At 43.5% G+C, this 17568-nt stretch overlaps 1 protein-coding gene across 3 annotated transcripts in view; it reads right to left on the bottom strand.

Annotated features, from left to right (window-relative positions):
- The window catches only part of LOC122938780, a 291534-nt gene that overhangs the window by 167191 nt on the left and 106775 nt on the right, over positions 1 to 17568 (bottom strand). For 2 of the 3 annotated variants that reach the window (XM_044294547.1, XM_044294565.1), the window contains exons 15-16: positions 3008 to 3293; positions 2778 to 2935 (exon numbers count right to left, since the gene is read on the bottom strand). In XM_044294547.1, coding sequence (XP_044150482.1) covers positions 2778 to 2935; positions 3008 to 3293 — 444 coding nt within the window. Of the gene's footprint in view, positions 1 to 2777; positions 2936 to 3007; positions 3294 to 3853; positions 3887 to 3984; positions 4030 to 7094; positions 7119 to 7195; positions 7351 to 7449; positions 7736 to 8753; positions 8793 to 8873; positions 9029 to 9404; positions 9694 to 9808; positions 9839 to 12175; positions 12300 to 17568 lie in introns of all 3 variants that reach the window. The other variant, XM_044294557.1, reaches the window with a different exon arrangement.

Raw genomic sequence — 17568 nt, forward strand, 5'->3', positions numbered from 1 at the left:
ATGTTGATAGCGGCTAGAAACTCATGTGACCACTTTAGTACAAACATCTCCATGTGAAAAAGGGCAGTCCCTCTAAATAGGTCTAATATTCTGTGCACCATTATTCCAATATGAAGCTTCAAACTCCTGAAATAGGGTTGCATAATACAATCTTGTCTGCCTGCACTCTCCCAGGGGGAGCTCAAGATCTAACTGCATACTGTATTGTTTGTGAGGTCGATGTATAATCTGTGTGCAGTAAGTTCCTGAGCTCCCCCTAGTAGAGGCTGTATAGATCTGTATACAGTAATCTCCTGAGCTCCCCCTGGTGGTGTATGTATATATCTGTATGTAGTAATCTTCTGATGTCCCTCTAGTGGTGGCTGTATATATCTGTATGCAGTAACCTCCTGATCTCCCTCTAGTGGTGGCTGTATATATCTGTATGTAGTAATCTACTGAGCTCCTCTAGTGGTGGCTGTATATATCTGTATGTAGTAATCTCCTGAGCTCCCCCTGGTGGTGGCTTTATATATCTGTATGTAGTAATCTCCTAAACTCCCTCTAGGGGTGGTTGTATATATCTGTATGTAGTGTGCTCCCTAAAACGATGGCTGTATAAATTTATAATCTACTGAGCTCCCCCTAGTAGTGTCTGAATATATCTGCATGCAGTAATCTCCTCAGCTCCCTCTAGGGGTGGCTGTATTCAACTGTATGCAGTAAGCTCCTGAGATCCCTCTAGTGGTGGTTGTATATATCTGTATGTAGTAATCTCCTGAGCTCCCTCTGGTGGCGGCTGTATATATCTGTATGTAGTAATCTCCTGAGTTCCACCTAGTGGTGGCTGTAAATATCTGTATATAGTAATCTCCCGAGCTCCCTCTAGTGGTGGCTGTATATATCTGTATACAGTAATCTCCTGAGCTCCCTCTAGTGGTGGCTGTATATATTTGCATGTAGAATTCTGCTGAGCTCCATCTAGTGGTGGCTGTATATATCTGTACGTAGTAATCTCCTGAGCTCCCTCTGGTGGCGGCTGTATATATCTGTAAGTAGTAATCTCCTGAGCTCCCTCTGGTGGCGGCTGTATATATCTGTATGTAGTAATCTCCTGAGCTCCCTCTTGTGCTGGCTGTATATATCTGTATACAGTAAGACGCTGTGTGCCCTCTAGTGGTGGCTGTATATATCTGTATGCAGTAATGTCTTTAGCTCCCTCTAGTGGTGGCTATATATATCTGTATGTAGTAATCTCTCGATCTCCCTCTAGTGGTGGCTGTATATATCTGTATGCAGTAATGTTTTGAGCTCCCTCTAGTGGTGGCTCTATATATCTGTATGTAGTAATCTACCGATCTCCCTCTAGTGGTGGCTGTATATATCTATATACAGTAAGATGCTGAGTTCCCTCTAGTGGTGGCTGTATATATCTGTATGCAGTAATGTCTTGAGCTTCCTCTAGTGGTGGCTGTAAATATCTGTATGTAGTAATCTCCCGAGCTCCCTCTAGTGGTGGCTGTATATATCTGTACGTAGTAATCTCCTGAGCTCCCTCTTGTGCTGGCTGTATATATCTGTATACAGTAAGACGCTGTGTGCCCTCTAGTGGTGGCTGTATATATCTGTATGCAGTAATCTCCTTAGCTTCCTCTACTGGTGGCTGTATATATCTGTATGCAGTAATCTCCTGAGCTCCCTATAGTGGTGGCTGTATATATCTGTATACAGTAATCTCCTTAGCTCCCTCTAGTGGTGGCTGTATATATCTGTATGTAGTAATCTCCTGAGCTCCCTCTAGTGGTGGCTGTATATATCTGTATGTAGTAATCTCTTAGGCTCCCTCTAGTGGTGGATGTATATATCTGTATGCAGTAATGTCTTTAGCTCCCTCTAGTGGTGGCTATATATATCTGTATGTAGTAATCTCTCGATCTCCCTCTAGTGGTGGCTGTATATATCTGTATGCAGTAATGTTTTGAGCTCCCTCTAGTGGTGGCTCTATATATCTGTATGTAGTAATCTACCGATCTCCCTCTAGTGGTGGCTGTATATATCTATATACAGTAAGATGCTGAGTTCCCTCTAGTGGTGGCTGTATATATCTGTATGCAGTAATGTCTTGAGCTTCCTCTAGTGGTGGCTGTAAATATCTGTATGTAGTAATCTCCCGAGCTCCCTCTAGTGGTGGCTGTATATATCTGTACGTAGTAATCTCCTGAGCTCCCTCTTGTGCTGGCTGTATATATCTGTATACAGTAAGACGCTGTGTGCCCTCTAGTGGTGGCTGTATATATCTGTATGCAGTAATCTCCTTAGCTTCCTCTACTGGTGGCTGTATATATCTGTATGCAGTAATCTCCTGAGCTCCCTATAGTGGTGGCTGTATATATCTGTATACAGTAATCTCCTTAGCTCCCTCTAGTGGTGGCTGTATATATCTGTATGTAGTAATCTCCTGAGCTCCCTCTAGTGGTGGCTGTATATATCTGTATGTAGTAATCTCTTAGGCTCCCTCTAGTGGTGGATGTATATATCTGTATGTAGTAATCTCCTGAGCTCCCTCTAGTGGTGGCTGTATATATCTGTATGTAGTAATCTCCTGAGCTCCCTCTAGTGGTTGCTACAGGCAGACAAGAAAATGGTGCTCTGATCTCTATAGAGATCAAATCAGAAATTCATTAGATCAATGTTGGGCCTAAAAACATTATATTAAACTGCTGAGTTTTATGAAATATTCCTTACATTCTGGAGCCTTGATATCTTCATGTGTTGGTCGTCTCCAGTCATTCTCTTACCTGTGTACTGTTCGGAGACATTAGTGCCGTAGACCTTGACCTCACACAGAGTCAGATATGCAGCTTTGCCCGGGATTGTGATAGTAATGTACCGACCCACCATTCCACAGACATATTGCCCCTCCTCTCTAAGACCCAGTGATTTGATTTTGGCGCATCTGTGAGAAAGTGGGAGCTGACATTATCTGGATACCTGTCTGTCTCTTTTTACACTAGGACAATCCATTTACCTGGAATTTTGAGTTCCACCATTTTCTGGAGAATTTCCAATTATAATTACCGCTCCGTTGATCCTCTCCTGGCAGCAATCACCTCGATTTGTAATTTTCACTTTGGTGATGTTGTAGACGTTTATAAGGTCCACCATCCACCAGGGTTCTACATCCAGGTCAGTATGCGAGCACCGTCCGGACATGTAGATGGTGCTGGGAGAGCCATCTATGGCATTTTTAGACGCGCCAAATTTATCATAAGTGCTGGACTGAGAGGTGATTCCTCTGAAAGCCAAGTTGTCTCCTGTGATCAAACATGTGTCTTTTTGGTTATGAGAAATCTGAAAAGTTGTCAAAGCTCCACCCCATCACACAATTTGTGATGACTTATGTGTAATTAGAGGTTAACTCCACCCAAAAATCCTGAATGAATGAATATGGAGCAAAAGATCTAAATTATTCTACAAAGCTCTAACCCTCTAACAGACCTTGTGACAAAAGGAAGGACATACGCCAAGCAGAGTCTTCTCTATATGAAAAGTAGGACCATCCGCAGGCAGCTGTTTCGTCAGTGCAGCAGGGCACTGGTTTGTCTGGGTGATGGACATTTATTGTCTATGGGGATAAGCTTTAGCCTTCTCACGCAAACCAGTTCCTGACCTTTGCTCTGCACTGACAAGAGGCAAAGACCCAGAAACGGCTGTCGGCTGACAGACCTGCTTCCCGTATGGAGAAGGTTCTTATTGGATCCTTAGTTATGTTGCAAGGTCTAGTAGAAGGTCCGCCATTGAATTTGGTGGCCTCCAGGAGGAAACATTATTACTCAAAACTTTAGGTTACATCATGGACTCTTCTATTACAAACCTTCATATTCTAGAACTTCTTCCTCCTTAGAATCTAGAAAATCAAACAGCATGGAATGTAGTGTCAGCGGGCGTCCATTATTAACATCCTCTGCAGTAAAGCAAGTTCTGCTGCGTGGTGGGAACACTTACCCCCATCAAAGTAGTAGTCTTTGAGCAGGTTCCAGCTATCTGGGACTACAAGGAGGAGACATTTATTAATACAAATCTAAAGAAAGAGACTGAAAAGATAAATAAGAAACCGAAAAACCGAAAATCAAATAAAATCAGTAACTCCATCATAATATACAATCCATGACCAATGTAGTGAATAGTGATTGCAGCTCTGGAGTATAATACTGGATGTAACTGAGGATCAGTACAGGATAAGTAATGTATGTACACAGTGACTGCACCAGCAGAATAGTGAGTGCAGCTCTGGAGTATAATACAGGATGTATCTCGGGATCAGTACAGGATAAGTAATGTATGTACACAGTGACTGCACCAGCAGAATAGTGAGTGCAGCTCTGGAGTATAATACAGGATGTAACTCAGGATCAGTACAGGATAAGTAATGTATGTACACAGTGACTGCACCAGCAGAATAGTGAGTGCAGCTCTGGAGTATAATACAGGATGTAACTCAGGATCAGTACAGGATAAGTAATGTATGTACACAGTGACTGCACCAGCAGAATAGTGAGTGCAGCTCTGGAGTATAATACAGGATGTATCTCGGGATCAGTACAGGATAAGTAATGTATGTACACAGTAACTGCACCAGCAGAATAGTGAGTGCAGCTCTGGAGTATAATACAGGATGTAACTCAGGGTCAGTACAGGATAAGTAATGTATGTACACAGTGACTGCACCAGCAGAATAGTGAGTGCAGCTCTGGAGTATAATACAGGATGTAACTCAGGATCAGTACAGGATAAGTAATGTATGTACACAGTGACTGCACCAGCAGAATAGTGAGTGCAGCTCTGGAGTATAATACAGGATGTAACTCAGGATCAGTACAGGATAAGTAATGTATGTACACAGTGACTGCACCAGCAGAATAGTGAGTGCAGCTCTGGAGTATAATACAGGATGTATCTCGGGATCAGTACAGGATAAGTAATGTATGTACACAGTAACTGCACCAGCAGAATAGTGAGTGCAGCTCTGGAGTATAATACAGGATGTAACTCAGGGTCAGTACAGGATAAGTAATGTATGTACACAGTGACTGCACCAGCAGAATAGTGAGTGCAGCTCTGGAGTATAATACAGGATGTATCTCGGGATCAGTACAGGATAAGTAATGTATGTACACAGTGACTGCACCAGCAGAATAGTGAGTGCAGCTCTGGAGTATAATACAGGATGTAACTCAGGATCAGTACAGGATAAGTAATGTATGTACACAGTGACTGCACCAGCAGAATAGTGAGTGCAGCTCTGGAGTATAATACAGGATGTAACTCAGGATCAGTACAGGATAAGTAATGTATGTACACAGTGACTGCACCAGCAGAATAGTGAGTGCAGCTCTGGAGTATAATACAGGATGTATCTCGGGATCAGTACAGGATAAGTAATGTATGTACACAGTAACTGCACCAGCAGAATAGTGAGTGCAGCTCTGGAGTATAATACAGGATGTAACTCAGGGTCAGTACAGGATAAGTAATGTATGTACACAGTGACTGCACCAGCAGAATAGTGAGTGCAGCTCTGGAGTATAATACAGGATGTAACTCAGGATCAGTACAGGATAAGTAATGTATGTACACAGTGACTGCACCAGCAGAATAGTGAGTGCAGCTCTGGAGTATAATACAGGATGTAACTCAGGATCAGTACAGGATAAGTAATGTATGTACACAGTGACTGCACCAGCAGAATAGTGAGTGCAGCTCTGGAGTATAATACAGGATGTATCTCGGGATCAGTACAGGATAAGTAATGTATGTACACAGTAACTGCACCAGCAGAATAGTGAGTGCAGCTCTGGAGTATAATACAGGATGTAACTCAGGGTCAGTACAGGATAAGTAATGTATGTACACAGTGACTGCACCAGCAGAATAGTGAGTGCAGCTCTGGAGTATAATACAGGATGTAACTCAGGATCAGTACAGGATAAGTAATGTATGTACACAGTGACTGCACCAGCAGAATAGTGAGTGCAGCTCTGGAGTATAATACAGGATGTAACTCAGGATCAGTACAGGATAAGTAATGTATGTACACAGTGACTGCACCAGCAGAATAGTGAGTGCAGCTCTGGAGTATAATACAGGATGTATCTCGGGATCAGTACAGGATAAGTAATGTATGTACACAGTAACTGCACCAGCAGAATAGTGAGTGCAGCTCTGGAGTATAATACAGGATGTAACTCAGGGTCAGTACAGGATAAGTAATGTATGTACACAGTGACTGCACCAGCAGAATAGTGAGTGCAGCTCTGGAGTATAATACAGGATGTAACTCAGGATCAGTACAGGATAAGTAATGTATGTACACAGTGACTGCACCAGCAGAATAGTGAGTGCAGCTCTGGAGTATAATACAGGATGTAACTCAGGATCAGTACAGGATAAGTAATGTATGTACACAGTGACTGCACCAGCAGAATAGTGAGTGCAGCTCTGGAGTATAATACAGGATGTATCTCGGGATCAGTACAGGATAAGTAATGTATGTACACAGTAACTGCACCAGCAGAATAGTGAGTGCAGCTCTGGAGTATAATACAGGATGTAACTCAGGGTCAGTACAGGATAAGTAATGTATGTACACAGTGACTGCACCAGCAGAATAGTGAGTGCAGCTCTGGAGTATAATACAGGATGTAACTCAGGATCAGTACAGGATAAGTAATGTATGTACACAGTGACTGCACCAGCAGAATAGTGAGTGCAGCTCTGGAGTATAATACAGGATGTAACTCAGGATCAGTACAGGATAAGTAATGTATGTACACAGTGACTGCACCAGCAGAATAGTGAGTGCAGCTCTGGAGTATAATACAGGTTGTAACTTAGAATCATTTGCTGAAACTTATTTAACAGAAAAATAACATAGATTTCATTCAATGAAGATTGATGGGAATCCACAGAAGTTATCTCGGTCATCCATTTTTTGTCAACTGAAAATGTGACACATCAATGTGGATGAAGCCTTATAGAATTATATTCTGTGTTTTCCATCCTGTGATCAGGTCTGCTCCTATGTACATAAGTATATAACAGAATAGATGACTTACAATCACCGCTGGAAGCCTGCTCATCTAGAAGGAAGAAAGAGATTACAATTGTTTAGTAAAATAGATGGATAGATATGAGATGGATAGATGGATTTTCTTACCAGACTTATCACTTGGAAGTCCAAAGACTTGAACTTCACATATGGTCACTGAGCGATTGGCTCCGGGGATGAAGATGCTCACGTACCGACCCTCCATACCATCACATTCAAAGGCAAGAGTCTGTCCGTAGTCCATGGATGTAATTACTCCGCATCTGAAGAGGGTAGAGGAGTAATGAGCGGAAGCATCCACAGCTCACCCCATCCCCACCTATAGATTCCTGTCCTAGTCAATTTTATAGATATTTTTTAACCTGGGGTTTTTGGTGCCTGCGTTTTCATCCGAGTTCCCAATCATGATTTCTGCTCCGTGTATTCTCTCAGGGCAGCAATCTCCTCTATTTGTGACTGCAACCGTGAAGACTTTATATTCAGACTTCAGATCAACCATCCACCACGGGTTTTCCTGCTCAGACGTGCCGGCGCACTGGATGTACAGGTAGTTGCTGTCTAGAGATCCGTCAATGGCATTTTTTGGTTCTCCGTACATGTTGTACAGGCTGGATTGTTTGGCAAGGCCTTTAGGAGCCACATTTGGAGCTGCAAAATAATTACATAAAAGGGTCAGATCAAGGAGAATTCAAGTATGAGGCACCTGGTCATCTCAGTCACTACATATCTAACTAGCCTGCAGGCCACAGATGACCATTACATACCATAGATGACCACCACACACCACAAATGACCACCATAGATGACCACCACATACCACAGATGGCTAGCACACCCCATAGATGACCACCACACACCACAAATGACCACCATAGATGACCACCACATACCACAGATGGCTAGCACACCCCATAGATGACCACCACACATGAGATTTGGCAACCACACATCATGGATTTCCACCATAGTATGCTGCCACATACCTAGGATGACCACCATACACTACAGGTCAGTCATATACACGCATGGCAAAACAAGGCCTAGTAACAGTCAGTGTGACGTGTCGTGGGGTTTTCACCGGTGCAGGGTTCATTACAAGAAATCTCTCTAATATCTGTACTGTAAGGGGCCGCGCAGTTGTGTGGTCACCACATGAAACTAGAAGATATCTTCATCCGTGGAAGTAATGAGATGGAAAACTGAAAATGATTAAATACTCAATGTAGGTCAGAAAGTTGCAGAACATTCTGTTATATAATGCTCCAGTAGTGACACATTAGGATAGGTCATCAGTGTTTGATCAGTGGGACCTTCTGGATGCAAAATGGGGGCCATAGTATCCTGCAGGCTCTTCATTGTTTGCACAGACACGGCCCTGTACACATCACCTCATTACAGCCCACTCACTTCAGATCGGACTCGGCCTTATTAAGGGGGTTAGCATTCCTAATTTCCTACTCAGAGCAGTGGAGGAGGGCTCCTGCTGCAGCCAGTTGCCTTACAGCCATAGACAGTTCTGATCTGAGATTAGTGGAGGGGGAAAGACGATGATTTCTTGATTTGCTCTTCCATGTGCACCTCTCATTGATGGTACAGGTACATAAAGCCTGCTTCTTGCCTGTACTAGATGCCAGTACCTAGCCCCCCCCCCCCCCCTTCTCCTTACCTCCATTCAGTGTCTTCAGGTTTGTTGGAGTCGCATAATCTGGAATTGAAGATATTGAGAACTTGTAAATATCTGGACATTTTCATGTTTTCTATCCTTTCGTTCTATCATATACCACACCTGAACCTTCTGCAGGAAATCCGTAGACTTGGACTTCACACAGCACTAATTGTTCCTCCCGGCCAGGAATTGTCACTGTCACATATTGACCGACCATCCCTTGGCAAGAAAACGACAAAGTTTCTCCAGATTCAATGGATGAGATGACACCACACCTGGAAAAAGGTCATAGAATGGGGCAAAATTCAGAAAATTACAAGAAAGCTCTGATCAGTTCCTCCCTTCGTTCTGTCTTATGATGTATCAGTGCTGATCTGCCACCCACCTCCTCGTCAGCCTGCATGTAGCTGTAAGGCAACTGGCTGCATTAGGAGCCCTCCCCCACTGCTCTGTCTGTAATAGAAAGCTATAAAGGCACCCATAAGCTACCTGCAGGACAAAAAGACTGTCCTACATAAAGTGACCGCTCCGAACCCAATGTAAAGATCTCATTTCCAGGAATGCAAACCACCAGAAAAGACTCTGCAGACACTGAACACTCAGGGAATGCCAGGAGACTGGGTTGGAGATTGAGTGGAGCTTTAATCTTACCTGGGGTTTAACTTTCCTCCATTACTCGGGTTGTTTCCTAGTCTGATCTCTGATCCAAAAATCTTATCTCTGCAGCATTCCAAGACCCGGTTAGTAATGGCTACGGACATGATCCTGTACGGGGCTTTGAGGTCCACCATCCACCACGGATCCAATTCCTTCTTCGTGTAAGAACATTGTGACCTTAAATAATTTGCGGCCAAAGATCCGTCATTGGCGTTCCGAGCGCTTCCAAAATAAGAATAAGTAGAGGACTGAGTGGCGATCCCCTGCAGGGCGAGGTTAGGAGCTGCAAGACAAGACGGGGCCACGAAATTGTATCAAATATCAGAGGAAGAAGAAGATGATGAAGAAGAAGAGATACAATGTGACCGACGACCACAACATAAACATTATCTCCTCACCTGGTCGAACTAAACCCTCAGGCCTCGCACCTGCCAAGAAGAACATGAAATAAAAATGTGGGGCGTTTATCAAATTAGATACATCATTTTTGGCTTAAAATGTGGTTTGTCTTTTATCTATCTATGTAATCTCATCTATCTAAGTAATCTCATCTATCTATCTAAGTAATCTCATCTATCTATCTAAGTAATCTCATCTATCTATGTAATCTCATCTATCTATCTAAGTAATCTCATCTATCTAAGTAATCTCATCTATCTATGTAATCTCATCTATCTATCTAAGTAATCTCATCTATCTAAGTAATCTCATCTATCTATGTAATCTCATCTATCTATCTAAGTAATCTCATCTATCTATGTAATCTCATCTATCTATCTAAGTAATCTCATCTATCTAAGTAATCTCATCTATCTAAGTAATCTCATCTATCTATCTAAGTAATCTCATCTATCTATCTATGTAATCTCATCTATCTATCTATGTAATCTCATCTATTTATCTATCTATTTAATCTCTTCTATCTATCTATCTATCTAGCTATCTATCTATCCATCTATCTATCCATCTCACATCTATTATCTACAGTGCCTTGCAAAAGTATTCACCCTCTTGTCTTTTTTCGTGTTTTGTTACATTACAGCCTTAAGTTCAATGTTGTGTTAATCTGAATTATATGTGATGGATCAGATACAATGGTCTAAGTCGATAAAGTGAAATGAGAAAAATATATAAATAAAACTATTGTTTAGAAATAGAAAACAGAAAATTGCCCTGTGCGTATGTATTCACCCCCTTTGTTAGGAAGCCCATAAAAAGCTCTGGTGCAACCAATTACCTTCAGAAGTCACATAATTAGTGAAATGATGTCACCTGTGTGCAATCTCAGTGTCACATGATCTGTCATTACATATACACACCTTTTTTTAAAAAGGCCCCAGAGGCTGCAAAGCAAGAGGCATCACTGACCAAACGCTGCCATGAAGACCGAGGAACTCTCCAAACAAGTAAGGGGCAATGTTGTGGAGAAGTACAAGTCAGGGTTAGGTTATAAAAAATATCCAAATCTTTCATGATCCCCAGGAGCTCCATCAAATCTATCATAACCAAATGGAAAGAACATGGCACAACAGCAAACCAGCCAAGAGACGGCCGCCACCAAAACTGACGGACCGGGCAAGGAGGGCATTAATCAGAGAGGCAGCACAGAGACCTAAGGTAACCCTGGAGGAGCTGCAGAGTTCCACAGCAAAGACTGGCGGATCTGTACAGAGGACGACAATAAGCCGTACGCTCCATAGAGTTGGGCTTTATGGCAGAGCGGCCAGAAGAAGCCATTACTGTCAGCTAAAGACAATAAGGCGCGTTGTGAGGTTGTGAAAAGGCCTGTGGGAGACCCCAAAATGTATGGAGGAAGGGGCTCTGGTCTGAGGAGACCCAAAATGTATGGAGGAAGGGGCTCTGGTCTGAGGAGACCCAAAATGTATGGAGGAAGGGGCTCTGGTCTGAGGAGACCCAAAATGTATGGAGGAAGGGGCTCTGGTCTGAGGAGACTAAAATTGAACTTTTCGGCAATCAAAGAAAACGCTGTGTCTGGCGCAAACCCAACACATCACATCACCCAAAGAACACAATCCCCACAGTGAGACCTGGTGGTGGCAACATCATACTGGGGAGTGGGACTGGGAAACTGGTCAGAGCTGAGGGAAAGATGGATGGTGCTAAATACAGGGATGTTCTTGAGCAGAACCTGCCCCACTCTGTGCGTGATCTGAGGCCAGGACGGAGGCTCACCTTCCAGCAGGACAATGACCCCAAACACACGGCTAAAGCAACACTTGAGGGGTTTAAGGGGAAACATGTGAATGTGATGGAATGGCCGAGTCACAGCCCAGATCTCAATCCAATAGAAGATCTGTGGTCAGACGTAAAGATCGCTGTTTACAAGAGCAAACACCCGACCTGAAGGAGCCGGAGCCGTTCTGCAAGGAGGAACGGGCAACAATCCCAGCGGTCAGATGTGGCGACTGCTCCTAGAGACTTATCCAGAGCGACCTGGAGCTGTGATTGCCGCAAATGGGGCTCTACAAAGTACTGACTTTAGGGGGGTGAATAGTTCTGCACATTGACTTTTTCTGTTATTTTGTCCTATTTGTTGTTTGCTTCACAATAAAAAAAAAACAAAAAAACATTCTCAAAGTTGTCGGCAGGTTCTGTAAATTACATGATGCAAATCCTCAAACAATCCATGTTAATTCCAGGTTGTGAGGGACCAAAATACGTAAAAAGTCAAGGGGGTGAATACTTTTGCAAGGCACTGTATCTATCTATCTATCTATCTATCTCCTTTCTTTCCTGTAACTCACCACCTCCATGAGTTGATCCCCAGATGCTGAGGAGCACAATGATGGCACATGCCGGCGCTCTGGTCATGGTGTGGAGCAGAGAAGTTTCCGCAGGAAGCTTCCACCCTCTCGACTGGATCTTCTTCTTTATATGTTGCAGAGAGACCGTGAAAAGGTCAAAGTAACATAAATCTGTCAAAATATTTATTTGCTGTTTCACAAACATCACCTTTGGCAGAAGCCGCAGGGGAGCGGACCACACGTCCTGATATGGATATTTTGTAAGGTCTAGTCACACACGGCTGATGCTTGTAGAAATCCATGTGCTGCGGAGACAGCCCCAGTCCAGTGAATGGAAGTGATTGTCAGATCTGCTACATGTGAATATGCCCCAAGGTTTATCCTCAGTGTGTCCAGACCTGAACAACTGCCTCCCACACAGATTTCTGGGAACCCCCTCCATACGCGATGACGCTGGCCCAGAGAGCGTCCGAACCCCAGATACAAGCAGAAACCCATGGGAATGTGTCCTCCATGACGGTGCTATACACACAGTACTCAGTGCACCCAGCTGTCCACACAAGTCTTTAGGTTCACAGTGTAAAGGTAGTGTGTCTGGCGGTATACCTGCTGCAATGTGTGTGAAGCCACTAAGTACAATGCACCCGCGTTTACATGAGAAAAAAATCTGGCTTCTTGCACAGTCTTGGGGGTCATGTCCTGCCTGCACCCACCGGGATACAAGTCTGAACAGGGACTTTATATGCAGTATTACAGAATAGCTCTGTATAGGTCATCAGATCAATGAGAAGATGCCATCATTCCCTGCTCCAAGGAGGGACCACTGTACCCAGTCATCTGGACACTATGTGGCACAATTTATCGTGACATTATATGACACTAGTTATCTGTACATTATATGACACTAGTTATCTGGACATTATATGACACTAGTTATCTGGACGCTATGTGACACTAGTTATCTGGACGCTATGTGACACTAGTTATCTGGACGCTATATGACACTAGTTATCTGGACACTATATGACACTAGTTATCTGGACATTATATGACACTAGTTATCTGGACGCTGTATGACACTAGTTATCTGGACGCTATATGACACTAGATATCTGGACGCTATATGACACTAGTTATCTGGACGCTATATGACACTAGTTATCTGGACATTATATGACACTAGTTATCTGGACGCTATGTGACACTAGTTATCTGGACGCTATATGACACTAGTTATCTGGACACTATATGACACTAGTTATCTGGACGCTATATGACACTAGTTGTCTGGACATTATATGACACTAGTTATCTGGACGCCGTATGACACTAGTTATCTGGACATTATATGACACTAGTTATCTGGACGCTATATGACACTAGTTATCTGGACGCTATGTGACACTAGTTATCTGGACGCTATGTGACACTAGTTGTCTGGACGCTATATGACACTAGTTATCTGGACACTGTATAACACTAGTTATCTGGACGCTATATGACACTAGTTGTCTGGACATTATATGACACTAGTTATCTGGACGCCGTATGACACTAGTTATCTGGACGCTATATGACACTAGTTATCTGGACGCTATATGACACTAGTTATCTGGACGCTATGTGACACTAGTTATCTGGACGCTATGTGACACTAGTTATCTGGACGCTATGTGACACTAGTTGTCTGGACGCTATATGACACTAGTTATCTGGACACTATATGACACTAGATATCTGGACGCTATGTGACACTAGTTATCTGGACGCTATATGACACTAGTTATCTGGACGCTATGTGACACTAGTTATCTGGACGCTATGTGACACTAGTTATCTGGACGCTATGTGACACTAGTTATCTGGACGCTATGTGACACTAGTTGTCTGGACGCTATATGACACTAGTTATCTGGACACTATATGACACTAGATATCTGGACACTGTATAACACTAGTTATCTGGACGCTATATGACACTAGTTATCTGGAGGCTATATGACACTAGTTATCTGGAGGCTATATGACACTAGTTATCTGGAGGCTATGTGACACTAGTTGTCTGGACATTATATGACACTAGTTATCTGGACACTATATGACACTAGTTATCTGGACACTATATGACACTAGTTATCTGGACGCCATATGACACTAGTTATCTGGAGGCTATATGACACTAGTTATCTGGAGGCTATATGACACTAGTTATCTGGAGGCTATGTGACACTAGTTATCTGGAGGCTATATGACACTAGTTGTCTGGACATTATATGACACTAGTTATCTGGACGCCATATGACACTAGTTATCTGGACGCTATATGACACTAGTTATCTGGACACCGTATGACACTAGTTATCTGGACACTGTATGACACTAGTCATCTGGACGCTGTATGACACTAGTCATCTGGACGCTGTATGACACTAGTTATCTGGAGGCTATATGACACTAATTATCTGGAGGCTATATGACACTAGTTATCTGGACGCTATATGACACTAGTTGTCTGGACACTGTGGCACCATATATTAGGATGTTATATCAGGATATTTTATCTATCTTCTATCAATCAATCTCTTTCTATCTATCACAGCACAGTCAGACAAACGTAGATAGGGTGCAATTCCTCAGGGAAGGTAGGCGAATCTTGACCTGTTCAATAATTCCCCAAAAATGAGGCAGCACTCCGACATCAGGTGAAAAGAGTGGTGACCCAATTTATTCCCAGGCAACGTTTCAGCCCACTGAATGAGGCCTTTGTCAAGCAAAGTAATAGTGTCACACGTGAGTATATATACCCATGATTCCAGTGGAAAATTAATCACATGTTACAAACCAGGTGGAAAATTGAACACATAATACACACATCAAATGAGCAGATGATCACATGATGCATAAATTTGTTGCAAACAATAAAGATTACAAAGCTAATACATAAATATCATATAAAACCTTAATCTCCATAATTGTGATGAGTGTATGTTGTATAAGACACAAAATAAAAAAACTGATATGTGAACTTGTGCCTGTTAAATTCAGTGTGTAGTGGTGCAGCCTGGGACAAGGGCCACTATAATGGACCCCTCACCCCCTGCCTTTATGTCAGCCGAAAAAGGGGCACAACTGTGTCCCATTCCGGATGGCAAATTTACACCAACACTGTGAAACATGGAACAGTCACCACTAGGGTTGAATGAACCCGAACTGTAAAAGTTCGGGTTCGGCGATTTCTCAACACTTTTTGAAAGGTTGCAGAGCAGCCAATCAACAAGCGTTTATCTTGTGTGCCCTTAGAAGCCATCACAGCCATGCCTACTATTGGCATGGCTGTGATTGGCCAGTGCAGCATGTGACCCGGGCTCTATATAAGCTGCAGTCACGTAGCGCCGCCTGTCACTCTGCTCTGATCAGTGTAGGGAGAGGATGCTGCTGCTGTGAGGGAGAGAATAGGACAGAATCTGATATCAGAACTTGTTGTTAACTCTGTGATCTACAGCAAGTTTTTTTGTGGGTGCAGTGAAACATTTTTGTACCCTGCCCTGACCCCAGTGACACAGAAAAATACATTTCATCCGTCTGTTAGTTAGGTGGGTGTCGGCGGCCAATTTGTGTAAGTTCAGTGCACCAGTACAGCATATGTGCCAGGGACAATTATTTAATCCTGTTCTTTTAGTTCAGTGGGCGACATACACCCATTTTTTAAGTGCACCTGCCCTGCATATGTGTCAGGGGAAGGGAAATAATATAGGAAGTTGAGGGACCCAGGGGGGACATATTCACATTTCTTTCTGTAAAGTACCCTGTGCTGCATATGTGAGTGCAATCCATTCAGTAAATCCTTATGTTAGATTCTGGGGGGACAAATTATAAATTTTTTGCTAAAAACTACATTTGCGCCCTGCACTGCATTTGTGATAGTGAAAGAAAATCAGTTAAATCCATCTGTTTAATTGTGGGTGAAAAAAATCATATATTTTTTTCCATACCTTTGCTACATTTCTGACAGTCCAATACAAGCGTTAAATACCGTTGTTACATTGTCGGCCTGCGCTGCAAATCTGATAGTGATATATAATCAGTGAATACAACTGGGACATTGTGGGTGAGAAAACAACTTTTTTTTGTCCATAAAGAACCTTCCAGGCAAATAAATACAGTAAGTCCATCTGTAGGATTGTGGGGTGACTGTCCACGGTTATCAGGCCAGTCATTCACAAGTGGCTCGGAGGGGGGGTTCCTGCACCAACAGGTACACAATTGTCCAGCCAGGGCACATGTGCAATACACCATTTATCTGTCTGTTCATTCTGTGGTTGACCTTTCTACAGCAATTTTTTGGTGGGCGCAAAGCAACATCTAAAATAAATAATCTGTTAGTTTGGTGGGCGACAAACCAATTTTTGTGTGAAGTACACCTGCACCTGCACATGTGCCAGCGACAATAATATAGTGAAAGGGCTTCTGTCACCCCCCAAACACCAATTTTCAGTTTTTGACTTAATATATTTGCTAATGTACGCAGAGTCCATATCTGCCCCTCTTACCTCGGGCTGTGCTGTAATTTAAGTAAAAATCGTACTTTTGTGATATGTAAATTACTTCACCACCAGCAGGTTGGGCGGTTACTTGCTGGCAGCCGCCGCATCCTCTGTCTGAAGAAACACCCCCTCCTCCACTTGATTGTCAGGGCCAGCGAGCACTCTCATGCTCCAGCTGGCCCTGCCTGCAGCTCAAATCCCGCGCCTGCGCCGTACCGGTCCTCATTCGGCGCAGGCGCTCTGAGAGAAGGACGCTCGCTTGGCCGCTCCTTCCCCAGTGCGCCTGCGCCGATGACGTCAGCCCTTCACCTGGAAGAGCGGACGCCGGCATCGCTGGTGGTATAGTGTGTCTAAATAATTTATTTTTTTTAATAATGGGACCCCATTTCGTTGGTGCTTGTAGTGGCTGCATGCTTATTAGGCAAATACTTACCTGAATCAAGCACCAGCGACGTCACCGGACTCTCCGCCTCATTACCAGCGATGCCAGCGTCTTCTCTTCTGGGTGTAGGGCTGACGTCATCAGCGCAGGCGCACTGAGGAAGGAGCGGCCAAGCAAGCGTCCTTCTCTCAGAGCGCCTGCGCCGAATGAAGACCGGTACAGCGCAGGCGTGGGATTTAAGCTGCAGGCAGGGCCAGCGAGAGGAGGAGAGCGCTCGCTGGCCCTGTCAATCAAGTGGAGGAGGGGCGTTTTTTCAGACAGAGGATGCGGCGGCTGCCAGCAAGTAACCGCCCAACCTGCTGGCAGTGAAGAAATTTACAGTACAGACCAAAAGTTTGGACACACCTTCTCATTTAAAGAGTTTTCTTTATTTTCATGACTATGAAAATTGTAGATTCACACTGAAG

Source organism: Bufo gargarizans, chromosome 1, assembly GCF_014858855.1.
Source record: "Bufo gargarizans isolate SCDJY-AF-19 chromosome 1, ASM1485885v1, whole genome shotgun sequence".
In the NCBI taxonomy this organism is placed as follows: Eukaryota; Metazoa; Chordata; class Amphibia; order Anura; family Bufonidae; genus Bufo; species Bufo gargarizans.